Below are 26,660 nucleotides of genomic sequence, written 5' to 3' on the forward strand. Positions count from 1 at the left end.
AATTATTTTATTTAGGTTTTGCTATTAGCTCCAAAATTTAGTTCGTAAAACAAGAATTAATTAACATGTTGGCATTGACACGGATTAACAGAAATATTTAATGTAATTTCCCTGCAGTTACATCACATGTGAGTTGTAGCTTTCTGGGTTGTTGCGAAATTATCCATTTTAAGCAAAAGTTGAAGAACATCAGAAACCAAACGAATTAAAATGACTTCACGACTTGCAAAATCTGTAAGACGGAAAGTTTCGCAGATTCTACAGCTGAAGGTTGTGAGTAGCCCAAATGAGACAGCTTTTTACAACGCTCTTAAATAACTGACGTTTCTGTATTAGGACGAAATAAAAAGATTCTAGGTTTATTAAACATTTTCCTTTTTTTTTTTTTGAAAAGGTACATTTGCCCCCCCCCCCCCCCCACCCCTGTGTTTTCATCCGCATGGTAACAGCAGAGAGTTTTGGCATAAAGCAAATGGGACCCCTGCATGGGCGTACGGTATGCATTTTTACAATGTTGGCATTTGCAAATCAGATATTGTCATTTTTGACATGCTTTATTTTCAACGTCAATACAAATTGCATCGATCCACCTAAACGCTTTTTAACATGGATTCACTTATTACTTCTAACAATTCAAGCGCTGCGTTTACTTTCGCATTTTTATAATTTACCCAATGTTGAGTTGAGTTGAGTTTATTTCGCTTGGTGAAAGACAACACAGCGACACAATAGCACTAAAACAATCACCAAGCCGGAAATAGCTGCGCAACGTTAAAACGTTATTAAGCGCAATGCAGTAGGCTAAAGGGCACAATTGGTGGATGATACCAAAACGCGCTGCAGCTACTCCGTGTTATAATGTTTGGAGATTTTTTCACATTTTTCTTTGCAAAGGCAACAACATGTAGAAAATTTTGCATAAAATATTACAACAACAAAAAACATGTGAATTTTTGCACGTCAAATTGAACTTGGTTTCAGCATTTTTTTCTTTTTCCATTTAGAAGCACGCTGATTTTTGCAGGCCGAAAACGCTTGAACGGGCTGAGGCATCCGAACACTCAGCGAGGCATGAGCAAGCTGAAAGGAATGTGTACTTGCCCAGGTTTACGACGAAGAGGCCAGCCAGTGAGCTAAGCTTCAAAGTGCCGACTGTTATGCCCATGAGGGAGATGCTAGACCAACCAAAGGCGACTTGTAACTGCCACAGGGGATGACGGCGGGCTTTAGATGGACTTCTATGCAACAATTTTGCTGCTGCATTGTTTTAAGCAAAACTTATTTATATTTTTTTTTGTCGATGTGTTTGACACTGCAATATGTTTGTCAAAAAATCCAGCTTTTATATTGCAAAACTGACGGCGGCAATATCGTTTTGACATGTTTTCAAACATTGCCGAAGCGACTATGCATGACCAAAATGGCGCAAAACGGGTCGGCAAAACTTAACTGCATTTAAACATGGCAAACATGTTTATAGGGGATTTTCGAGTTTCTAAACGTTATTGTTCGTTTTATGACATCACTATGCATTCTCTTCGGCACCTAAAATACATTTTCGCATCCTAATTATTTTGTTGCTATTTTAGAATGGTCCAATTGCATTCCAAATGCAATGACGTGCTTAAAACGGCTAATTATCGTTTTACAGGTTATTTAATTTTTACACATTATCCGTAATTGGTATTCCAATTGTATTTCATTTTGAACAAGCGTTGTATCATTTGAAGGTTTCAAAACCGACATTCTTCTGGAATATTGCTTTTGTTTTCACAGCCCCCAAAATTAGTGAAGCAAAAAGCCTTTTTCGTGTGAAAATCAGCGCGTTTTAATCGCCGCTCCGTCCGTTCCGCTTGAGCGCGCCGGATATGCCAAGTTCGGAGACTTCGCATATTCTCCCAACGCTCGGCGCGCACGCACACACGCGCAGGACGGCTGGGGCGCGCACGCACACACACGCTCCAACACTTGATCACTGCAAAGGTGGCGAGACTCGTTGGCGCGTTTGTAAAGAAGAGGCTTTTTCGGCTGGAGCAGTCTCCGCCGCCGATTGTGGCCTTTTGCCACAGTGTAAGCCCCGAGTACTGCAAAGCAGAAGCGACAGGCTGGGCAGAAATGCAGACAGCAACAGTAGTGAGTGACCGAGAGGAGAAAAACTGAGACAGATTGCTTGAAGTCAGTCACTGGCCATGGACTGCTGGTCACAGGTCAAAGACTTGGCCCAGCCCGCGTGCTAGTTATATTTGCGGCATCGGTCAGCTGTGCCAGAACGCCAGGCGCTTGTAAACCGTTGCCTCGATAAGTTGTAGTTTACCTTGGCGTTTGTGTGATGACTGGCGATTTTTTGTCTGTCCGTGAGCTGCACGTGCGGCCGGCGCAACCACTGGGAGGGGATTTTAAATAAACCGCGGCGGCCATATATGTATAAAGTACCTGATATTAATAATTAATGTCAAGATTAAGCTCTCGACAATTTATTGATTAAAACACTCGCGAATTTTCGCAACTCGCTGAAATGTTGGATTTCAAATTTCCATTGCAGCAATCCGCCCTCGCTACCTGAGCATTACCAACCAAGTTTCGAAAAGTGAAGAAAAACTCGAGCGTTCCACGTTTATGACGACATAGCCGGAAACGTTCTGCGTTGTCTGGTAGGAATTAATTAACTGCTCGGTTTTCGTGCGTGTTGTGATGCGACGCACGGATTGTTGAAAATGATGCAAATCGGACCACTTCAGCCGGGCGCAGTTCAAAAAAACGGGTTTACAAAGTTGCCCGCAGTTTGCAGTGAGCGGACGGGTTATCGAGTAAGGGGACTTGCGGGCTGCGGGAGATTTCAATCGGTTTTGACCTTGCGCACGCTTCTGCAGTTTTGTAAGTAGATTAGAAGCAGGTGGGGCCGCGCAGAGGTTCAATCAGGCGATTTATCCCATAACATGAGCACAGAGCCAGCTTTGTATACAGTCACCGACTTTGCGAAGGCGATTATAGGGTCTCTTGAGGTTAATCAACGTATCATCGGTTCTGGTTGTTGTAGCGTTAAAGGAATGCTGTTGTCGACAATGCCGAAACACTCTGGACTTCTTAACTTTTTACCAACATTTGTACATTATTTATTAAAAAATGTTTTTCGTCCTCGAACATAATGCGATGCAATGCACGACTAAAGTGAGCACTGTCCAACTTTGAGTTGAGTTGATATTATTTCGCTTGTTGAAAGACAACACAGCAACACAATTGCACTAAAACTATCACCAAACCGGAAATAGCTGCGCCACGTTGAACTTTTGTTTTGACAAAACACCCAGTTGGAAAAGTTTTAAACCTTGTTGGATTGCTATTAGTATTTTTGCTGCCAAAATAATTGTCACCAAATTGGGGCGACTTAAAAAATCGAAGCATCTTTCCTTTTAACCAAATTAGTTTCAAATATAGTGCGAAAAATTGTTTATTTAATAAAATGAGTACGTTTTATTCTACATCCTTGGCAATTTGGTTTTTATTAAAGCTACTATTTTTGTTTCGTTTTTGAACTTCAAAGTGCCAACTTAAATGCCTTATTAACAATCAAAAATCTAAAAAAAAAGTTTTACAAAATTCTATGTTTGGTTTATTGAAGCAAAAATCAAAATTCGATGTTTTTCGTTGCATGCAGATCTTAAAGTAGCCATAAACTTTAGATCTGGAATGTCTATCGCGCCCCAATTATGACGTCACTGCAGAGACCGTTCCCCTACAACGAAACCTATGACGTCATGCAGGGTCATCATCACCGTTACCTTGACAACGACCAGGCGCAGCGCAAGTTGATGCTCGATCACGTGCTCATGAGGAATCAGTGCCAGAACGAGGTGGTTCCCCCACACCACAACTCGCTCGCGATCGGAAATCTCGATTACGGAATCGGGGGGGAATATTTGTCAACCACGGTGGTGAGTGAGATGTTTATGTTTAAACTTTTCTATGTGTGATTGAAGTACTTGATCGGTTAGGACGTCGAAACGTTGGTATGAAATACATTTGCCAGAAGAGCTCTATAAAGTTGATATTATGCCTGGCATCAACAGCTTGTATAATTGATTGCACACTTAAAAGTTGACTCTAAAATTTGTTTTATTCAGTTTTTACGTAAGAATTTTTTTGCACCATAGCTTCTGCTTTAAATCTATCAATCTTAAATCCTTACATTTCAGCTCTGTTAGTCTTTAAGCGGTTGAAACATTATTTTTGTGCTGATAAAAGTCAAATGAGAGAGCGCGACTTGCAAAATCTCTTTGACTCCATTTATATTTCTTTATTACCGACACACATCATCTTATACAATCGCTAAATACATTAATTTGGGCTAAACGTTATCTTTTAAAATCTGCGAAACGACTAAACAATCGAAAAAGAACCAAACAATGGGAAAAGAACCTTCAAACAATGGGAAAAGAACCTTTAAACAATTGAAAAAGAGCCACACAGACCAGCAACAAATGTTTGTGTGAACTGGCAATTAGGCGTGTCATCCAGTTTAGGAAATGGACGATATCTTTAAGGTCCACTTGTTTTACTTGCTCAGACTTCACGCTGGAGTAAATACGGCAAATCAATTGAAAGATTTTTAATCAAGACATAAATTTTTGGTCCGTTTATTTGACGTTTTTTCTTTATTTAATCTTTTCGCTGTGCAGTGTATTTTACAACAGTAAGACGTCTGACGTAAAAAAATCTCCAAGTGAACAATATATATGAATCTAAAATTATGCAAAGATTTTTTTTTACACAACAATTTATGCCATAATATTAAAAAAACGTTGTTACAAAACAGTTTTTTCCAAAAAGTTAGTTTTTTGGCTTTTTTGAATCGGTAACATTAGATGGAATTAAATGTACCAAGCTGTTCCAGTGTAAAACTGAACATAAAATAACGTTTGTTTGCGAAAGTTGAGTTTTGATTGATGACCGCCAGTTGATGTCGATTTGTCTCTCTTTTCGTGATGTGATGTCAAACCACGGATGGATGAAATCGTGATTGCAAAACTCTTGCATATGTTGTGATGTGACGAGGTATTGGTTGTCATAAATATTTTCTTGGAAGCTAGAAGTCTTTTTCTTTCGTGCCCGGGCTACGATAACAAACACCGCAATGCTTGTAAGCAACTGTAAACACGAATATAGGAAGTAAAAAGCAAAGTTACCAGAGTAAACACAAAACCTCTGCAAAATCCTTGTGCTAACATAAAGGTTTCGTAAATTACTTTTTTGGACTGACGAATATTCTTTGCAAATTCTGCATTTTAAAATTATAATAGCGTAACTAATTTGCATCAAGCTGGCCGTTGTCATGTCACAAAACCCTACTACGTCACAATATCGCGCTCGCCAAGATTTCAATGTTTACACTCGACATCAGTGAACCGAACCGCGACCTGAGGTAACTTGAAACCGTCAATCGGCCGCCCGATGGGTCAAGTGCCGTCTGTTGCTGGTGGTCAGCCGCACCAGTGAGTGGACGCTTGCCAAGCAGACACGCGTTCGCCGTCGCTCCACTCTCGGTCGTGTTTGCATAGGGATTTGTTGTGTCATTTAAGCCTACCCGCTGTAATGCCTCTCTCCTCTCCTTCTTTGCAAAGGATTTGTGTTCGGTTGATCCCGGCTTGACAATTCTAAGCGCGCACATGCCACTTGAAGTTGTCGTTTCATGGCGTTTCGTATATTGCACTTTTGCAGTATCGCGTAATTGCAAAAAGATGCGTTTTTGCTTGAGTTGTTTGTACAATTTATTAATACGTTCAGTTTGTTTGTTAGTTTACAATTTGGTAATTTGTTAGTTACAATTTCTTAGTTTGTACAATTTCTGTGTATATTGTGTGTGCGTTTCTGATACATACCACCAAATGTGGTTTTATAAGTTGTCAGTTTTTTTTTGTTATTGTAGGTTGTCTGTTAAGTTGTTTCAGTTGTGTGTTGGTTGTATTCGCCTTTATTGGTTGAGTGTAGTTTGTCTGTGTGATTTTTAACGGTTGTTTCATGTTTTCAATGTTGTCGGTTAGCTGTATGTGGCTGTTCCAACGGTGTTTAAACAATTTATATCTGCCAGTTGTTTGTTTTGCTCGAAGAAAAGTGCGCGGTGGCGTTTTATGCTAATTCCACAATCTTAAACATTATCAATTATTGTTCCTGCGTTAATGTGGAAGAATTTTTATAAAGCCTTAGTTATTTGCACTAATACGCAACGGGCAATTTTCTGTGGAATGTGTGCCTGAAGATAAAACGTTTCCCACAACAAACATTTTGCCACATTTGTTTATTTTGCCGAGTTCTCTTTCCGACAGTTTCTGTCGTTTTTCAGTTTTGGTAAAATTTGTTGAACTTTGAAAGATTATTCGCAGATGTTTAGGGCCTAAAATTTTGAATAGTTTTTTGAATGCTATTAAAAGTTTCTCTTTTGCTTTTTAAACAGCAAACAAGACTAAAAAAATATGAGCTTTAGGTAAATTCTTACTTTTATTGCTTTAAGATACGTTTAATTTACAATAACACTGATATAAATCAGAATGGTGATGGGTTAAATTTTAAAGCGAACAATGTTTTTGTTTTGTTTAATCGCAGATAATCCTTTAAAAGTTGCGGACGAATATCGACTTGTATTTTTTCTCATTTTTAAATCTTTTGCCATAAGTTCTAATACGCCTGGGAGATTATTGTTTAAAAACTTGCTTACTAATGTTGTTTTGCAACGTGTTTAGTTCACAAGAAATCCGCTTATTGGTTTTAACTGCAAGTAAGCTTAAATCATCATAACATTGGATCAGCAAAATCTTCCTCGAACTTCTACGTTGGGTGGGCGGTTACAATTTATTTCGCCGACACCAAAACAAGTGTGGGCTTCCCGGAAAACTTCTCGTAACCTACAATGTTATATTTGCGGGAAAAACTTCGACAGATTTTTCGTGTCGCGCCCAACGCCATCCAATTACCTCGCGATTTGCGGCTTGGTGCTCGTGCGTTTTCGTTCGAAATCTGTGTCTGGCGGTTTCAAACTGGCTATCAACGACCGCGAAAGCTAGAGCCGGTTTTCAAGTTTACCTGATGTCGGTATTTGTGCAAAATGTTACATCGCATATCAAACTGATGATTAAAATACGATAACTGATCTTCGCTTTAGCGCTAAAACCGAATATTGTTGAAGAAGGTCATTTTCTAAAATGGAAACATAACTGCCAGAAGCTTATACATATGCAATGTATACCTGCACTGGTTATGACAGCAATGTTTGTAAAAACTGTTCAATTAAATGTATTTACTATATACAACTATTGTTGCAGTTTTGTTTCGAGGTTTATTTGCTTTAAAGCTCTTAAACACTCATATTTTTAAGGCTCCTTTACCCAATTATTCTTTTGGAACTTATATTGGCCATAAAGAATTCAAATAAGTATTTTAAAAACGTCCTAGTCGCAAAAAAAAGCTTTGTAACGCGCCAACTGCCAGAAACACTAAGTTATACTTGCCTTTTTGGTCTGTTTGTATTTTTTACTGCTGCTCGCTAAAGTTGTTGGTTTAACTAATCCATTTGCTATCCTTAGGTGCGGCGCATAGTGAACAAGCCTGTACGTTTGTCTGTATAATTACGTGAATAAATTTTGTTTAGTCAGAAAAGGACCTTTTTGATGAGTGTCCTGAAACGTTGTCGTATGGATTGCGTAGAAAATAATTTGGAAAAAAAATTCTCGTAATAGGTCACAAATTTTAGTGTGTGTTTCGTCATGAACCATATTCTTCCAACAATTTGTCATAAAAGACCTGGTTTGTACATTTTGTTTCGTTAAGGTGAGCTATATTGCTCAAAACACATTCGTTCCTCACAAGTTAAATTGTCAGTTTCTGTTTAGACTTCTGCCATAACAATAACCTTCAGTATATTTGTCCAGGTCAATGTGTGAATTTTCCCTACTGCCTGTGTCACTCGGTCGATTCGAAGTTGTTTTAATTTTCTTCGCTGCATCGCGCGTTTCTGTTCTACTATCGGCGGTTTAATCGACGCCCGACCGCAGATAAGAGGAATAAAACATTTTTCACCCCCGCCGCTGCGCAGGTCTTCACCCTGCCGACATTATTTATTTATCGCTTTCTCGAAGCGGATGAGCGAAGTGGAATTTGCACGACCCGCCGCTATACAACTAAAGTGACTTATTTAATTTTCGTAATTGCGCCGCGCGCTCATATGTTTACTGCGATCCGATGAGATAAGCGCATGGCGACGAAAAACTTTTCGGTTTTATGCGTCGTAAATACATAAAAGAGACAACGGAAGTAAAACAGCGAAAAATACCGGTAGCTGCAGCCCGATCATCCGGTTTATTATTTATCCGATCAAGTGCAAAAGTTATGTAACCAAACAGTGAACAATAAAAAAGAAACCGGTTTGTGAACGCAAAATGGGTTAATCTAATCGTCATAGATATGTGATTGTTAAAAGTTCTACTTCAGTTAATTGTCTTTGAGAAGGTTAATTGTGTTTCAAAATCGCACCGTTTGCACAATTGTTGCTCTACCGGGTCTTTTTCATCCAAACTTTCCCGCTGTGACTGTGAACTTTGAAGATTGTTGCAACTTAGCAATTAGTTTTGACTTAGACCGACTTTTCTCTTTTCAAGTAGGTCGAGTTTCTCAAACACAAAAACAATCATTTGAAGAACCGTTACGCCAAACTGTCACCGTTTGTTTGCGTCTTACCTTCTCTAATCCGGGTCAAATCGAGGTTCTTTTTGTTTACTTCTTTGTTTACAAAAGTCGACAATCGCATGATTCGATTTGGCGTTTGTTGTTTTGTTTCCTGACAATTATATTGTTTGGAAAGATTTCTCTATTGTTTTAAACAAAGGCGTGTGTGACTTTAACGTTAATAATTAAAATGTTAAAACAAATGTCATTGCTTTTAGTACAAAACATGATTTTTAAACAACCCAAAAAACGATCTTTTCAAACTTTGCTGAGACCAAAATGCTGATGCTGGTAGTAAAATCATGTCGTAAAGCAAAGATGGACAATCAAAACTTTTTGACCTCGAAAAATACACAAGTAATTTGCCTCAGAAATTCGTAACAACTTGCTGACTTTGATATGCTGTAAGTACTCGCTGTTTACAGCCTTGAAATAACTTGAATATTCGTCTGTTAATTGCAGTCATCGTTCTGCGAATTCAATTTTTAACAAACAATTTCTGTCAGACCGTCAATTGTAATGTGCTTGATGCGTTAAGGACAAGTAGTTATTAGTCTGAGTGCATTGTTACCACCTACATATTTTTTTAAGTGTAGTTGATTGTTGTGTGTGTAAATGCGCAAAAAATCCGGGGATTTTCGTGAAATTATTATTTGCAACAAATCGTTCCAATTAATCCAAAGTTGAGAACAGTAACAAGATTTTAAAATTTAAAACTATCAGCTTAAGGAATGAAAATTGTGTTTAACTACTTCACAACTTGGCAAGAGGTTTTCCTATCTCTTTTTATCTCAATTAGTTCAACATTTAATGCTTTTTTTCTACATGTGTAATAGGTGCGCAATTCATAGTTTTAAATTGTTTGCTGGTGTAAATGTTTTGGTAACAACATCGTTTTGTGTCTAACTCACTTGCAGAGAAATAAGATGGTAAAAAATTGACATAAAATTATAAATTGACATAAAGTGTGTTTATTCCAACATCCTCAAACTGGTAATTTAAGTTTTAACGTGAAAGAAATCCGAATTCAGGCTACTACTGTGGGTTAATTCGTCCAAATTCATCTCTGTAAACACTTTTCCGATTTTTACCATTTCGCTGTGCACTTGCATCGCAGTTTTAAACGAGATTGTTGCGGTTGATGCGTTTCCACCTCCCGCAGTTGCTTTGCAAGTTATGCAAGTCTCCACAACCGCTGGCTCTTTGCCTAAGGCCATCCGCAACCTCGAAGTAATCTGCCAGAAAGTGGAGAGATGCCTATCTTGAATTTCTTAGCACTCTGTGAAATGGTGTATGCAAATTTTTAAGGGGAAAATACACATTTAAATTTCATGTATTGCGGTTTGGGGTCAAGGTCAAACTGATCACAAGCTTTTATCGTCGCTTATTGGGTCTTTATTGATTTGGATAAGATGCTGGATATGTTTTGTGCGAAAGATATGCATCAAATTTGCCATTGTTTTTACATTTACTTAAAAATCTTTTGCTTGATTTAATGCATTTTGATATTTTCGTTTTCATGTGTTATAGCTATATTTAGCTTTGATAACATTTTTTGGTTTTGTAAACAAGTCCAAGTAGATTAAGCGGTAAAAGTTGTTTATGTCATCACAATTCCCTCATAGTGCAACTTCTTGGCAACAATGTGCATTGTTATTAATAATGCATCTAGAAGCGCGTGATCCGATGAAATTAAATTTCCATTCGATCTGGGCAAAAAAACAAAATCCGAAAACAGATCCAGGATGAGGAAAAGAAATCCATAAAATCCCCGAAACAGTAACCGTCGAGATTCTTATCCGACGATCAAATTACAGGGCCGATGGGGTGCGATCAAATAATATTACGTCATTGTTCGCGTGATGGTTCCGTCCAAGTTTTTGGCGCCAACTTTTGCTCGCGCCAAATTTAGCCGCGACTTTTTATAGATTTTTGTCCGCATTTAGTTGACCTTTCGATGCGAGGGCGGGATTTGAGTCAGTTTAAATGCGTGATTTGTATGGCGACTTTAACACGTGATTAACGAGCATTTGCTAAAAATCATGTCATTTCTCAAGTTTACAAACTTGTTTAAAATAAATATGATGCATAAATTCGTGTTAAGTTTTCGCCGCAATCAGCGCAGTTTTCTATTTTTATGCTTTGGGGCCGAAACGCAACGACATTATGAATTTGTCGGTCAATAAACGCAGTTTGTATTAGTAGGCAATTAATGGCAAATAAATTTAATCTACTGCAAATTTGTAATTTCGACATTGTGGCTTTCTTCGACAATGTCTGTGTACCTAAGTTTTAATTTTCTCTTTAAACCCAGTCCGTATTTTCAAAGCCTCAATCCTTCACGCTTTGTTTTTATTTATGATCAAACGCAAATCATTATTTTAACAATCACCCTATTCCAATGCCACAGTATGTCATTGTGACATCATAATCACACTATAAACAACAGTAACAACACTTGGCTTGCTAGTGGCGGTTTGTTGCTTTAAGTTGACCCAATCGTCCACTTGTGTGACTTAAAACCTCTCCAACCGCGGGCTAATACCGTTGCCTGCAAAGTTTGGTGCCAATTTAAAGCAGCCGTCCACCTTTAACCGAGTTTTACAAAAACTTGTGTTAATTATGGGTCCCCTTCCCTGAAGGGGACACAAATTGATTTTACTCAAAATGTTTTTGTTTTTTTTTTGTTTTTTAGATGTGCATCCCACTTTGGTTTTGTTGATAACCCCAGTATTTACCCCGCTAGCCCCCTAAAATGGGTATTTTTTCCCCGAAGTTTGTCCGACTCGTTTTTCCATCAAATGTTTGATGGATTTGGCTGAAATTTACACAGATGGTAGATGTAGTTATGTAGATGTGCATCCCACTTTGTTTTTGTTGATAACCCCAGTATTTACCCCGCTCGCCCCCTAAAATGGGTCTTTTTACCCCAAAGTTTGTCCGACTCGTTTTACCATCAAATGTTTGATGGATTTGGCTGAAATTTACACAGATGGTAGATATAGTTATGTAGATGTGCATCCCACTTTGTTTTGTTGATAATCCCGTTATTTACCCCGTTAGCCCCCTAAAATGGGTGAGTTTTTAAACAGTGTCAGAATTGGCTGAAATTTGGATTTCTTGTATAGTATGCCATTTGTATGTGTCGATTGTTGCGTTCAACCCTGTAGTCCTAACATTTACCCCACAAGCCCCTAAAGTGTAAAACGTATTTGTATGTTACTGGGCACCACAAACGAAAGATTTCTTTGGAGTAATAGTGTTACAAGGGCAACCAGTTGTATGTTGCTCATTGGTGGGTTGCTTGGTGGTCGTTTTTGCGCCATGGCAGTTAGGGGCTTGTTAACAGCCCTATGACGTCAGAAACATTAACGGTTGTTGCTCAAAACACCTCTAGTGGTCGAAATTTTAAACATTGGCGGATTGGGCTGAAATTTTGCAGTACTATTGATTGAGTCATTGTGGTTTTTACATATTTTTTAGTTTGTGTGTCGAACCCAATTAGTTGCTCTACTAGCCCCCTAAAATGGGTCAGTTTTTTAAAACGTTAAATAGGACATACTTCAAACAATATCTGGGGTGAATCTAATTTTATAGCTTGTATTCTACATAGTATTATTATTTAAGCCCAGTGCCGATCACTGTGTTTTACCTTACATCACCCGACTTTCTCATGGTTATCTCTTGAATTGCATTATTTTCAACTTTACATTTGTGGGGACCCATGAGTTTTTGCCTGCAGAAACGACTAAAGTTATAAAAGACGATGGCTAATATGGGACCCAATACAAAATAAGCATAGGAAATATATTTATGTTTTAAAATAGGTTATAGTGTATATGCAAGGGCAATATGTGCTAAGCCACCCTTCTAGTTATTTCTTTGTTTGCCGCTAAAATAGATCAAATTGCGCAGTTTTTTTTAATGCCAAACAAAAGAACTAGAAACCCGTTTCGAATATGCAACCCAAAAGGCTTTTAAGGATTTTATTTTACTTGCTGTTGCCAATTGTGAAATGCGTTAAAGTTTTGTCTAACTGTTAATGATGTTTATAATCCTAATATAAAATGCCTGCATGGCAACAGCAGTGTAATATTTAAAAATTTCCTAATATTTTCCGTGGTTTTACGCTCCCGTTATGGGACTTTAGACTCGTGCCGATTTTTAATTATCTTTAGAAAGCAGAAGCAGCGGGCTGGATTTAATTTCAAACAGAGTTTCGAATTTCCCTTTTCTCTGATCCCTTCACTTCCTTGAAGTTAAAATTTCCCGCAAGACCCAAAACTGGCTTGGCGCCCGAATTCGAGAGCACATGTGTCGACATCTTGGGTTTGCTGAACAAACTAAATGATTGCGTTGTGTAAGACGTGTGTGTGTACAAGGCAAATATGTTACCGCCAAAGTTACCACTACTTACGTAATTCGTTCGACTTGTGCAAACATTAATGGCCAAGTGTTACCTGTGAACGTAGGTTCAACATAAAGGTTTCTTCTTAAATATAGTAACACCAGACCTTAAGTAAGTTTAATTTACGACTGATAACGCTAACAGTGTACAAATTGACAATTGACTTCTAGTTCCAAAATCCTGGCCTTGAATATGCATATACACAGCATTCGTTTTGAAAAAGGTCTTTCTAAAAATATTGCATCAAGTTTCTCTATTTCTGGAAGCAAGAGCTTGTTTGCTTTTCAACCACGTGTCCGCAAACTCATATGAGTCCGTGAAGGCTTCGTGAGTCCGTGACCATATCACGACACACAAAAGTATTTCTAAACCTTTGTACTGATTTTATTAGTTTTGATTGTCAATTTTGCTTACGGTAATGCCGAGGTAACGGCATAATTTAAAAAAGTTTAAGGAACTATGTTGTAAATAGTGCAGTTGAGTTGGAGTAAATTTTGTGAATATGTATATCGCTGCCTTCAAATGAACGCGGAAAAACTGCTTAACCCGCGACATAATCGTGTTCACAATGTCACTTTCTCAACCGCGATTGTTCTCAGTGACCGCGGGCAACTTAGCGAACTTCTTAGCTGACCGCAGTAGTTTCGGCCCAGTTCCTTTTTTCGCCGCCACAACTAACCAGCAGAGTTTGCCATCGCAGCCGTTCGGCCGTTGGAAACGCGCCAAGTCACGTATTAAATGTCTGCTCCAAGTAACGAACCGAAAAAAACTTGACCGACGAGAAAAGAATTCGAGCCAGACAAGCGGTTGTGTTAAATTTTTCTCTCCTTATCTCTCCATTATATCTCGGCCTTCTCATGTGCGGCACACAATCGCGCTTGAATGGAACCGACAATTTGATATCGTGGGTTCGAATCTTGGTTAAGGTGGAGATTTCTTTGGTTGATTGAATTCAATGTTTATTACTTTCTGGTTCATTTTATATGACCAGTCTACTTTGTTTAAGGGTTGTTAGTTCAAATCTTGCTTAAGGTGGAGTTTTCTTTTCATTTTCCAATTTGTTTTCTGCTTTAAAACGTTTAAGTCAATTTAACATGTCAAATAGTGCGAAACTGATTTAATATTCCACACAAAGTTGTTCTAAAGGTTGTTTGCGGCCAAAAATGTATCAATTGACTGCGTGTTAAAACTCTCTGCAAATGTTTAAACGTTCAAACAATGAAGAGAGCAATATCTAAGTTTTTTTACAAGGCAAAATGCTATATAACATGTTTGACTCCTATTACAATTAATAATGTTGTAAGCATTGCTTCTCGTTCAAAAATGGTCTAGAATAAATCCTTTATCCTTTTAACACTTTGAGCACCGCAAGACATACAAGAACACCCTATGTTGACTGAGGTAATAAACACTGAATCACTTTTGCTACCAACAAAATGACATGCCGTGAGATATTTATTGGTTTGCTACTGACATTCGATGATCACAAGAAAGCATGCAATGCGACGTAAAAGACAAACTTTCCACATTTAATCTTTATATTTAGGCATCACAAGTCTATGAAAGCCAAAAAAATATAGGTTGATTTTTGATGCGTTTTTACTGCACTGTGTTTTAAGCTATGCAACAAACAAGGCAAAGGCAAAAACATCCGAAAAATATCTTAAAATAAAAATGATAAATCTTTTCTGTAAAAATGATTAACAACCTAAAACATTCGAGATTGAAATCAAGCTTAAAAATTTAACTCGCGGATGTTCCACGAACAAGACAACCCATTCTTCTTGCCAGTTTTGAGCGATTTTTGTCTGACTCAGACACATGACCTGTTGTTACACCTGGACACTGTTCTGTTGTCTCAAGACTTAACGTGCTTATCCAACCGTACACATCATACAAGCCACATCCAACTAGCCAACAACACTCAATGGCCAATGACCCCAAGTTTGGCCACAGCTGCTATAAAATCGTTCTCAGGATATTTTGGCTTTTTATACTTTAGAATGAAAAATTTAACAAGTCTGAATTCATCCACCGATTTTTTTTATAATTAGATTTATGTTCTTGCAATGTAAATGATCGCTAAAAACACAGAGCCATTACAAGTCAGATGCAAATAGTGCACACTGTTTCGCAATTAACAAATCTAAGAAAACCGCCTAATTTTTTTATGATCACTGGTCTGAACGCTTCAGGGAAGTTCCCGGTTTTGAATTCATCTCATTTAGTTTACTATTTCTCCGTTGCAACAATTCACGCCAAACCAGCTATAAATAAAATGTAAATAAGTAAATTTTATGTACGTCTGTTGCAATTTTCACATTTTTGCTACGGTTTTAAAGTTCTGGCAGCCCCTTGTAAGTTATTTTACCAAACTATTTAAATTTTGCTTGTTTTAGTTTGATCAAAAATCTGCTGGTAGATGAAGATAAGTGTATTACTGGGATCCAGCGATCACGGCAGGCTCCTACATAAATCAGGGCCTATAGTGAAGGCGTTATACCGAATCGAGCCGTTCACTAAAGCATTCCCATATGACAAGGCGTAGGCTAGAAAAATCTGGTCATACAGAGGTTGTGTGCAATATATATATTTCCTTGCAGACGGTTAAACAATCGTTGTTGTCATCGTCAAAGCCAGCTTGCAACAAAATAGTTTTTGTTATTTACCAAGCTATTTTTGAAGTCAGTATTTTTGCTGCACATTTCCTTGTTAAAAACGAGGTCAGATTTTTTCGAGTAAATTGTGGTGGGTAACGGAAAGGTGAACAATTATATTTTTAGCTCGATTTAAGTTTTTTTACGCGGAAGTTTACGAAGCTGGAAATTATTTTCTTGTCGTGTCGTCAACAGTCGTGTGATGACGCTGCGGTCATGGGATGAGGCCGGGGCCGAAATAGTTGACCCCCCCCCCCCCCCAAAAAAATCACGTGATACGCAAGTCGGAAAATGATTCCGATCACGTGCTCTTTAAAATAGTTACGCAATTGATTTAAACCGATGTTTTTAATGAATGTTAAAGAAGAAAACATGTTGGATAAAATGTTAACACAATTTCTTAATTCAAGGAGAATTGCTCACTATCAATCAATACAAAGTTTCAACTACATATTTCTTTGATTATAACATTCACAGTTGGTTTATAATTATATAAGGTGGTGTAAGTAATATTTGTTTAAGCAACAAAACCCATGCTTTATTAAAGTTCTGCCTAAAGATTTTGAACGGAATATTGGCTGTTGACGAATATGCTTTATCCGCACCGCCGCTAAATCTTAACACAAGGTAAAGTGTTACGCCTTTTATTATTCTTACTTAGCTGCAGTGTGTTGGCTCACAGTCAAAAGGTTGGTAGTTCAAATCCAAGCTCCTCCTTAAACTCGTAAAAGGTAAAAACGCGCGGTCAATCAATCAATAGCCAAACTACATAAACACTCAAACCGGTTGGGCGGATCAGGCAATATGTAAAAAGTCAAGTTACTCGATTGAGGGCACTCCACTGAAGTTCACCAACGTTCTCCAAAACGCGCGACGCCTTTGTTTCAACAATACTCATCGAACGTTTAAAGTGCGTGGATAGGGCGGAAATGTTGCTGATTTCTTTCGGACTTCGAGAGTTATTGTGCAATACACCAATCAACCGCGCGGCTTTCAGTGGGTACTTGGCACCCTGCCACCTTTTTAGTTATGCTCTCATGTTCTATTCATAGCTCCTCAGAATTTTGCTTGTCGCTTGCCAAAATATGGACTGTGCTCTCAGCGTTGCGAAACTCTGTCAACTTTTGTTACCTTTCATCGAAACTGTTTAAATAAACAAAAATCTTGTTGTTAATGTTAAAAACTGGCGAGCGTATGTTCGGCCCTGAGAGCATCGGCAGTTGCTTGTTTAAATAGAATATGTTTAATTTACATTTAAGCTTAGTACAAATATTTATTAGATGGATAAACCAATTGCAAAATGTTTGAACGAACTAATATAAAAACATTTTTTCAATGAATAAAAATATTAAAACAAACGTACCCCTAAGTGGAATAAAAGTTTTTATTGAAATAGAATAACTTTTATCGTTCATTTTAAAACGGTCTCAGTTTTATAGAAACGCTTATACTTTAAGAAGTGTCCGTTCAGCAACAAAAAATGTTAAACAGTTATCAATTTATTAACCCACTAGTTCTCAAACTGTGCGTCGCGACGCCTTGGTGCGTCGTTTCAATTTTCCAAGGGCGTCGCAGAATATTTCCGTTTCGTGGCTTTTTGTTGTTGTATCAATAAACACATCTTCAATAACAAGTTTCCTCATTAACATTTATTTGCTGGTGCGTCGCAAGTCCAGAAAACTTTTCCAGAGGCGTCGCAACAAAAAAAATTTGAGAACCACTGTGTTAACCCATTCGTAATATTGTTGAGGACATTTTGACTTTCACTACGTCACAATACTTATTGTGACGACATGAATTCCAATTCACTTCATTCACAAGTATCCGTGTTGGTCGCAAGATTAGTCGTAAAATAAGTAAATTGTGGATTATTGTAGTCTGAAAAAAAGGAAGCCAAAATTGACTTATTATCGTATTAAGAAAATCGTGTCTTTGATTCACCGCTTTTATGCGTCACAATATGCTTTTGAAAGCGGTGTTCCAAAACCATTGTTCAGGACGCTGCATATATTGTTCTCTCTTCTCCTATCGCGACGACGAGCGATGTTGAATAGGAAGGACTTAATACTTGTAAGTTTAATGTAAACAGGCTGAGGTGGACGAGAGGCGGAAGCAATTGAAAACAGTCGCACCACCACTCCACCGGTTCTGCTCAGGAAACAGTGTTGCGAACCGAGCACATGTGACCTTGACCTTCAAGGACATATGACCTTAACCCATGACCTTTAAGTTTAAGGGAATTTGTTCGGTTTTACAAGATTTGTTTGACGAAAATTCAAACCTTATTTAAACAGTCTCGTAAATTGTTTGTTTCGTCTTGAATGAAGGTTGAGTATTATTTTGGAAGCAAACTGTCCTTTTTGGGTTTAATATTGTTGATGTAGATCTAAATTACACATTAAATACTTTGTTTCGATTTCGAGGAAATGAATAACATGTTTATTCTTCTTCGGGTTGAATCTTTGACAATTTGTTAGTACTTTGGGGGTTAAACGTGAAAAAAATGTTGCTGGATTTGTTGTTTAAAATTTGTTCTAAAAGCAGCTTGGTTGCTTCCAAAATTAGAATCAGATTCCAAAACATCTCACACTCCATCATATGCGACCGACTTGTCAACTCAAACAGCCACAAACCAACTTCTCGAGCTAATAATAACCACCAGGAGTTGGTAGAATTACTCTCAATTTCAAACTTCCCCAGTAACGCGCGCCAACAGCACCAGAAGTTGTTGCATTCTATCGCTTCCACGGCTTCCCTGCGTTGACATTAGCTACAGCCACTCGTTCGAGCATTTAAAAGCTTCCGTCCTCACCGAACACGACGTTTGCAAACCGCCTCTGCAAGCGCATGCAACCGCAGCCTCTTTCCACCCATTCCCAACACTTGTCCGCAAAATTGCGCTTTTGACATAGAAATAATGATGTTAATTGTACGATTTCTATGAATAGCACAAAGGCTGATTTTGGAAGTGCTGCATGGGGTCGCATATGTGCTCTGTAATACGTTTTCTGCGTCGATGCTCTTTTGAGTCGTAATAATACATAAACAATCCGACGTTGCGACACCCAGTGGTAAGCAACCAGGGTTGAATTACATGAGGGCTTGGGATTGTTTCATGAAGGCAAAAATTGCAATGAAAGCATTTCTAAAATGTTTAGGGAATCTACGAATGCAAATTGTTTACTTACCGTTTTTTATCTGGTTTATTTTCGTTTTACAACCATTTTATTAGTAGAAATAATTGGTTTCAAATGAGTATTAGGTTGATTTCGTGTTTTTGTAGTTATATATCAGTCCTGGTTTTTCGGGTCGCGTTTGGCATTAGTTTAATAAAACGGGCTTAATAGGTGTCTGACTTCACATTCTTGTTGTAATTTTACGTCGGTTAATCTACTTTTAAGGCCTATTTTACAGGCTTTTAAAAAATGGGTTTAGGCTTTCCGGTTCGGTCCCGCTGACACCTCTGCGCCCACTGTTACTAAATACTTGGAACCACACGATTTAAGTTTTAACATAGTTGAATCAATTCTGTAGTCCTAAACTGCAATGACGTGTTTGTGGAGTAACGCATTAAATTTCGTCGAACAATCCATCACAAAGTTTACATGGAATCTTCGTTTATAATGTGCAAGTAAAAGGGGGTTTCCCGTGAACGAGACGGTGGTAATCCGCAGCAGTAGCGACTTCCACCTTGGCTGAGCTTCGAGACAGGATTTGCTGGAAGCGAGCCGAATAATACCAGCGATCGATTCCTGCTTTGCGCTATAAATAATCGCGTAACAATCATCGGAAGGAATCGCGTTGTGTTGTTTGTGTTGGCGGCCTCCAATTGTTCGAGAACTTTAAATCGTCGCGACGCGCGATGGCACAAAGTTGAAACGCGTATGATTTCGATGGCGGAAGTTGTGATTACTCGCCATCGAGGCTGCTTTGAGTTTAGGCGGGTTCAGAACGCAGTTGGGGCTTTGTTCTTTTTTCGGTTGTGTCATTGTTGGACGCGCCTCTACTGGTATCTTCAAAGGATGCGTTTGGCGTCTGCAGGAGGCGATGTTAAAGTGTTGCATTAAATATTAATACAATAGTTGGTGACATATTTATGTTTTTTTAATTTATTGTAGTACTGAAGTAAAGCAGACTTTTCTATGACCGCTTTGCCTGTCAATTGTGCGTGTAAACACGCTTAAGTGATGTAATATTACGGTTAATGACGAAACAATACGAAATCCATTTGTAATAGTAACTCAATTATCGCCGAACTGTGGATGAGTGTTTGCGGTGGCGCGCTATTATACTTGAGACACAGCTTAAAATAGCGACAAGTGAAATACGAAATCGAATCTGCGTCTCAGCTCGACTTCATCTCTGACTTTCGACCCACGGGAATACTTCGTCCCTTGAACCTTTGGTCTAGGATCTGATCTAAAATTACTCCGGCTCCCGACGGATTCCTCCATTGCAATGTTAATCACATTTACCCCGACAGCTTTGCGCTAATCCCCGCCAAATCTGCGTTTTATCGTTTTCGCATTTGGTGAATTTTCACAACGATTCGCCGCGGACCCACATTAAACATTTTGCCCTCAATTCCGAACAAACTATTTTTTGTTGTTGTTTTCTGAAAAAATATTAAATTTCTTTGAGACTTTAGTTCCAAATTAGTGATGCACCGAACCCGCCTAAAAAGGTTCGGGCCGAAACCGAATTTCGGCCGAATCAGGCCGAACCTAAAACCGCATTTTTATGGGTGTTTTTAACTTAACCTTGTGTTGTTGATGCAAGTGAATTCAATTATGACAAACCAAAATCACTTTCACAATGCAAAAGCTTCACTAAACTTGTAATATTTCGCAGACGATGTGGCAAGTATTTTATAGATATATACAACAAATAGTTAATTTATGATGTTTCGTATTGGCGAAAATGAAAGTTTGGGTATTAATTTCATGCAATCAAAAAGTTCGGTTTCGGCCGAATTTCCAAAAAAGTTCGGGCCGAAACCGAAACATCGAAAAACAGCGTATTCGGCCGAAATGTTTCGGTGCATCACTATTCCAAATGCCATGGCGCAACTGTTTTACGGTATTAGTACGACCGGTTGCTGAAAAAGACCTGGCTGAAACACTTCGAAGGGTTTTGCGTCGAATCCGCCGGGGTTCAAAACAGTTTCTCCCGCGAGTTTTTAATAAAAACTAGAAGTCTTTTTATCGGCGCTTTTTTTTAAATCGCACTTTATAGGTATTTTTTACAGGATTGAGGAAGTTACAATTCATATTTTATCATAATTTGGTTAAAAACGCACATAAATGTCAATACATTTGGCACAATATTATTCTAACAAACGATTTTTGATTCTTGTTGCCACAAAATAGTGATGTTTCACAATGTTAAAGAAATCTTTTAGTGTAAGTCCGTGCCCTTAAGCATAAATCATTCATCTCTAAAGGCGAATATACTTGCACTGAATGTTGCTTTATTGCTGTGCTATATTTTTCTGTGGATAAAAAATATAAAACTGTTCAAATTGCATTTTAGCTGATGTTAAAATTGAAATCTTGTTTTGACAAACTCTTAAAAATTTGAGGACACAAAATTAAAAAATTTGCCGGCGATTTGAGGTGAACGAAATTTACGAAAAACTTTTGCTGTAAAAAAGGCGACGCGATGCGCTCGACTGAGAAGAAGAAAAAGAGAATTTGTGATTGTTGTCTCGCTTCGTCCGTCGCCGTCGAAACATTGAGAAAAAAGCGCATCGTTTCAGTTTTACCTGTTGCCCGTCGATCGCTGTGTATTAGAAACTTCGCTCAACACATAAGCACGTGCTTCTGTGACCGAACAATATCACTGCTGTGACCGAACAGAGGCTTTTGTGATGTCATAATGGATCGATTTACAAAGTTATAGATATTAGAACTGTGCTATTGTCAGTTATTATTTGGGAATTTTAGGCGTTATTACATGTTTTGTGTTGTAGTTAGTTTGTTGTACGTTTTATTGTAAGCAACAGGGCGTATTACGCGATGTAAGTTGTTTGTGTTTAGTTTCGGGCTATTTCAAGTGTAGTGTTTCTATAAATGTAGTCTATGTACGTTAAATAAATTACAATATTAATATTCTTTTGTTCCATCTGCACGACTGAAAACTAAGTTTAGTTTTAGTGAAATAAGTCAAATGTTTTGTTTACATGGTTGAGCACCCTTTCAATAGAAATTAGTTGTTTGCAAAACTGTCGCTTATGATTAAACACAATTCATATTTGATTTGTGGGGATTCACATTTTTATATCCTAAATTGTTATTGCATTTTATACTTTTAATAAAATTGCAACATTACTATTATCTTAAGAGAGTAATTCGCCGCATCAAAATGGCGTTGCTTTTTGTATAGCTTCTATACCATCGGTATTTCGGCTGTCTATACCGACTGTGCAAGGCTTCGCAGTTAGCTGTGGCGATTCTTAAGTTTCGCTGAAAATATGCTTGTTTCTTAAAGTTATTAAACCTGTTATGCAGTTGATTTTTTTCATTGTTCGAAAAATTTTTAATCATGAATCCAGGAAAAAAACTAAAACATAATTTTAAAGTTTGGACCCTTTTTGATTCAAAAATAATCAAAAAAAATTGTTTTGCAAATAAAATAATTTCTAGCTACGAGGATAAACTATTTTTGTTTCAACAACCTTTTCTTGACTTTATATTCCTCCGCATACTTCAGTCCACATAACCTACACAGTGTTTTGTTTTATTAATATCTTGCCAAGTTGTTGCGTCGTGAAGTTTTGGCAGAAGTTGTAGCGAGTAAACAGGGTTGAAATGTCCCCACAGGTCAGACACCACGTCTGTTACTTGGCAGACTGCGAACTTCCTACGCCAGACCGTCCAAGTTTCAACTTGATGCCGATGTAAACAGTGACTGCATTAAAAAAAAAACGCTAGCACAAGGTTTAATGTTTGTTAATATTTGTAAACGATGACTGCGTTTAAAACTACCGGCACAAATTTATGTTATAATGTTTACTAGTTTATTTTTTATTCATTGAGAACGTATGGGATTTGTTAAGCACGGCGTTTTTAAAATTACATATAATAGTCTAACCAAATATTTTTTAACATTTAAGACTAAAGTTATTGTAGTTGAACCAATGCACTCGATTTTTATGTTTCTGGCCACACCAGCTCCCTGAGTGGAGTGTTTTAGTATTAACAGTTTGAGGTGTTTCATATATTTTACAAGGGTCTTCACCTGTAAGGAACTTTTCGTTGCTACAAATTGTTGTTAATTGGTTTAGACAATTTTTTGCATTTGCATTTAAGACAATTTTTTTAGGCATTTCATTTTAAGTAAAGTATAGTCACATTGGATTTCGTTTTCTAATATTTGCTGTAGTCATTGTAAATCCTTCACTTAATTCCTAAAAAACGAGTTAAAATTATTGCAATAATTAAAAAAATTAACATATCTTGCTGATAGTATTTTTTCATTGCACAATTTGTTTTTCTGCTCTGTTGCTTGTTTGTTGATACAATAAGGTTTATCTGCATTGCAACTAAATTTAGCTCAAGGGCAGATGCATTATTCCAGGTCTCCGAGATCTTTAGTATATTGAACAACCGCGAATAACAGACAACAGCGATTTTTAAAAAGTTGCATAGAGTGTACTTTGAACAAACCTCTTTTGAATTTTAGTTGTGATAATCGAATTTTGGAAAGGGTTCTTTAGTTAAATCTAGCGCCATCTAACGGTTTGGGGAAAGATTCTGTTTGTCTTCAAATTTAAAATATTAGCATTTATACGCATTATCGCAAATCATCGGTAATCTGATGAGAGAACTGAAGTTTTCCTGGTTTTCATAAACAATAGTTTGTAAAAAGGTGTGCGCTAATTTTGTACATGTTTTAAAACTTTCCGGGTCTTTGTCCTTACAAGTGTTCAAGTAATTTAGCCCATAGAACATGTGTCTCTATCGCAAGTGGCAATGTTACGTAACAATAATCGACAAGTGGCAATGTTACGTAATAAACGAACTGGAATGAGCCAGTTTTCTGTGGTCAACTTACTCAAATGTCAAATTCACGATTTTCGAGCCATTAATAATTTCATCTGCTTCGTCCCACAACATTTCTGAGACGTCATTGCATCAGCCAGTGTGAAGTCAGTCCACGACTTTGCCCAATTTGACTCTTGGCGTTGTTCCGGCTCTGAACAAGCAAGCGTCCATGCATGGCTAACTGTCAAGCACGTGTTAGCGCGACTTCGCTACAACGAACTGCATTAGCAGGGTTTTTGCCGTGTGGTCGCCCCATTTCTGTCTTGACCAGTGGTTTTCAACTGGTAGTCCATGATAACTTTCTAGGTAGTCAACAGGACGTTAACTATATTCAGTAATAAACTCAAAGAAGTCGCTATATAATATTTTAAAATTCATTTCTAAAAAAAGCTTATCCAAGTTATTGGCCATTAATTGTTAGCTGTTGATATCACTTCTCGAAAATCTCTATTTAAAAGAATATATTCCAAGCTTAGGAACACTATACACGGACTTGAAAAGTAATTTAATCATAAACATTACTGCCAAGGTGCTGGTATATATAGAATACATCGTTCAGACGTTTCAACAATCTCTGTTGTACACTGATGATGACAACAGAGATTGTTGAAGCGTCTGAACGATGTATTCTATATACACCAGCACCTTGGCAGTAATTCCAAGCTAATATGCTTGTTGTGGATGCTTTCTTTATCCTTACTTAACAATCGACTGGTCCATTATAATCATTTAATTAATCTGGTGTACCATGGCCTGAAACGAGTTGAGAACCACTGGTCTACAGGGTTACATGTCGATTATTACGTAACACCGAAGGTTTTCTTACATCACAATGGTGACGTTCTACTATTGTTTATCTTGCGTGTCTGATATGGTTAAACACATTGTGTTGAAAATTATTGCAATGTTATGAGGAAAGTCACTTTGTAACATTTAATAATTGGTCACAAGCGGTAAAGTTCTTTTCGCTGATATTAATTTGTAAAAACGAAAAAAATAACCAAAAATTATCTTGGGCCGTTAAATCGTTTTTACGCACAACCGAGAAAAAAATTGACATCTTTACGTTAGCAATTGATCAAGGTTGTAAATTATGTTGAGGGGAGTTGGGAAAAAGATCAAAAAGCCGGGTTTGTTTTTATTGGATGAAGAACTGAGATAACTGGTTTGATGTTGTACGAAGTTAAAACTTCATGAAATCTTTCAGACTTCGTCACTTTTGGCAATATTACTGTTTTTAATAATAAAATGAAATTTTACCTAAAAATGTTCTTGCGGTTGGAAAGTTTTGCAGTACTGATTCAATTTTGATTTTGCGACAAAATCTATAGAAGAATTTATCAATTTAACTCAAAATAATAAAAGAAAAAACATTTTTTGCATCTCACGCGCCACAGTGCGAAGTCATTAGTTGCAGCAAAACTTTGCATCCAATTATTCTCAGCAAAACGCTCCAGACGTTTCGTCGTCTGTCAATCCACTGTGACGTCATAATCATTCCATAAAAATGGCCGCGTGCACGTTTTGTTGACAGTTTTGGCGCCGCGCGTTTGATAAACTGCTGGAATGCGGTCGCGAAGTCGTTTGCAAAGAGGTTTGCTCGATTCATGCTAAGTTTTATCAACTTACAACCGAAAAGGCTGTTTGTTTTAACTTATTTCACCAACGCGCATCAAAATCCCCCTAATGTGTCGATAATTAGGTTCTGTCTCGTCACTATCCCATCAGCCTCCAATCAACGTGCATCTGTGACGAAATAAAACCGGATTTTAACCGCCAAATCATCGAGAAACGCGACACGAAATTTCGCGCGTCAGGTGCATGCTCGCGATCGTCGTGACAACTGTATTTATGACGTCATAATGCTTTCAATTCTGTCCATGATTCTTTCCACAACATTGCTAGTAATTCGTCGACACGATCCCGCCGCAATTAGGCAGGTAGTGACGTAAATTTGAGAGAAGTTACTTCCGGTTTTCTGTCACGGCTTTGTGTTCGATTATTGATTGTTTTGCATCGCGCGTTTTCGAGACCTTCGTGATTTTCTGTACAAAAACTTTCATCTTAAATAAATAAAACTATCTTTTTTATAGGGCTAAATAAAACATTTGTTATCAACAAAAACAATTTTGGTTTAAATTAGAAAAAATCTTTTTGGTAGAATTAAAAAATTAGAGTTACATGATTTCGTTGGGGCTACCTTCATGTTAATTTTTGTTTACTTTTCAAATTTGCCACACTTGCAATTTAAGTTTATTTTTGCTGTTTATTCTATTTTAACTTTCTGGTGGTCTACTCTGCTACAGATAAAAAGTGTTGACCACAAACTTTATTTTTGTTTTTTTTAAACTGTACAATCGTTATACGTGGTCGGCTTAACAATTTCTTCAAAAAAATGCAATTTCTTATCGCCAAAAGTTGTATTGAAACTCGGTAAATTGGCTATAACGCAGCAGCGTATATGAAAACAAATTAAGCATAAACATTCACGATTTGAAAGGGAATAATGGACACAGTCAAACTCTTGTCACATATGAGTTTGCATTTTTTGCGTTGCAACTTGCAAGCAATCTGAGAAAATAGCCAAGTCGATTTGGGTCATAAACGTGATTCTAATTAACCCTGTCCCGCGCTTTGTAACGCCGCCAAGCATTGCAGCCTGACTGAAGCGGTGTGACATTTAGTACTTGGATTCGAAGTCACGATACAAAAACAAGTCTTCATAAGAGTAGTAGATAAAGAGAAACTCATTGTTAATGTTGTTATACAATAATGATTCGAATCAGCTGTGCGATGTGCGAAAGTGAATTCAGTCTACACTTTTGTAATGTTGTCCAT

General features: G+C 37.6%; 1 protein-coding gene and 1 long non-coding RNA gene across 2 annotated transcripts in view; both read left to right on the top strand.

Moving 5' to 3' along the window:
• The first annotated feature begins 428 nt into the window (after positions 1 to 428).
• On the top strand, positions 429 to 1,620 carry LOC145224944 (uncharacterized). Its single transcript, XR_013859766.1, has 2 exons — positions 429 to 496; positions 1,005 to 1,620. It is a non-coding gene; the product is annotated as an uncharacterized LOC145224944 (long non-coding RNA).
• A 2,039-nt stretch (positions 1,621 to 3,659) lies between these two features.
• Positions 3,660 to 26,660, top strand: part of LOC145224062 (nuclear factor 1 X-type-like) — a 54,135-nt gene continuing 31,134 nt past the window's right edge. The window contains exon 1 of the mRNA XM_080090490.1: positions 3,660 to 3,932. Coding sequence (XP_079946616.1) covers positions 3,708 to 3,932 — 225 coding nt within the window. The 5' untranslated portion in view covers positions 3,660 to 3,707. The remainder of the gene's footprint in view (positions 3,933 to 26,660) is intronic.

Source organism: Phallusia mammillata, chromosome 4 (assembly GCF_965637545.1).
Source record: "Phallusia mammillata chromosome 4, kaPhaMamm4.hap1.1, whole genome shotgun sequence".
NCBI lineage: Eukaryota > Metazoa > Chordata > Ascidiacea > Phlebobranchia > Ascidiidae > Phallusia > Phallusia mammillata.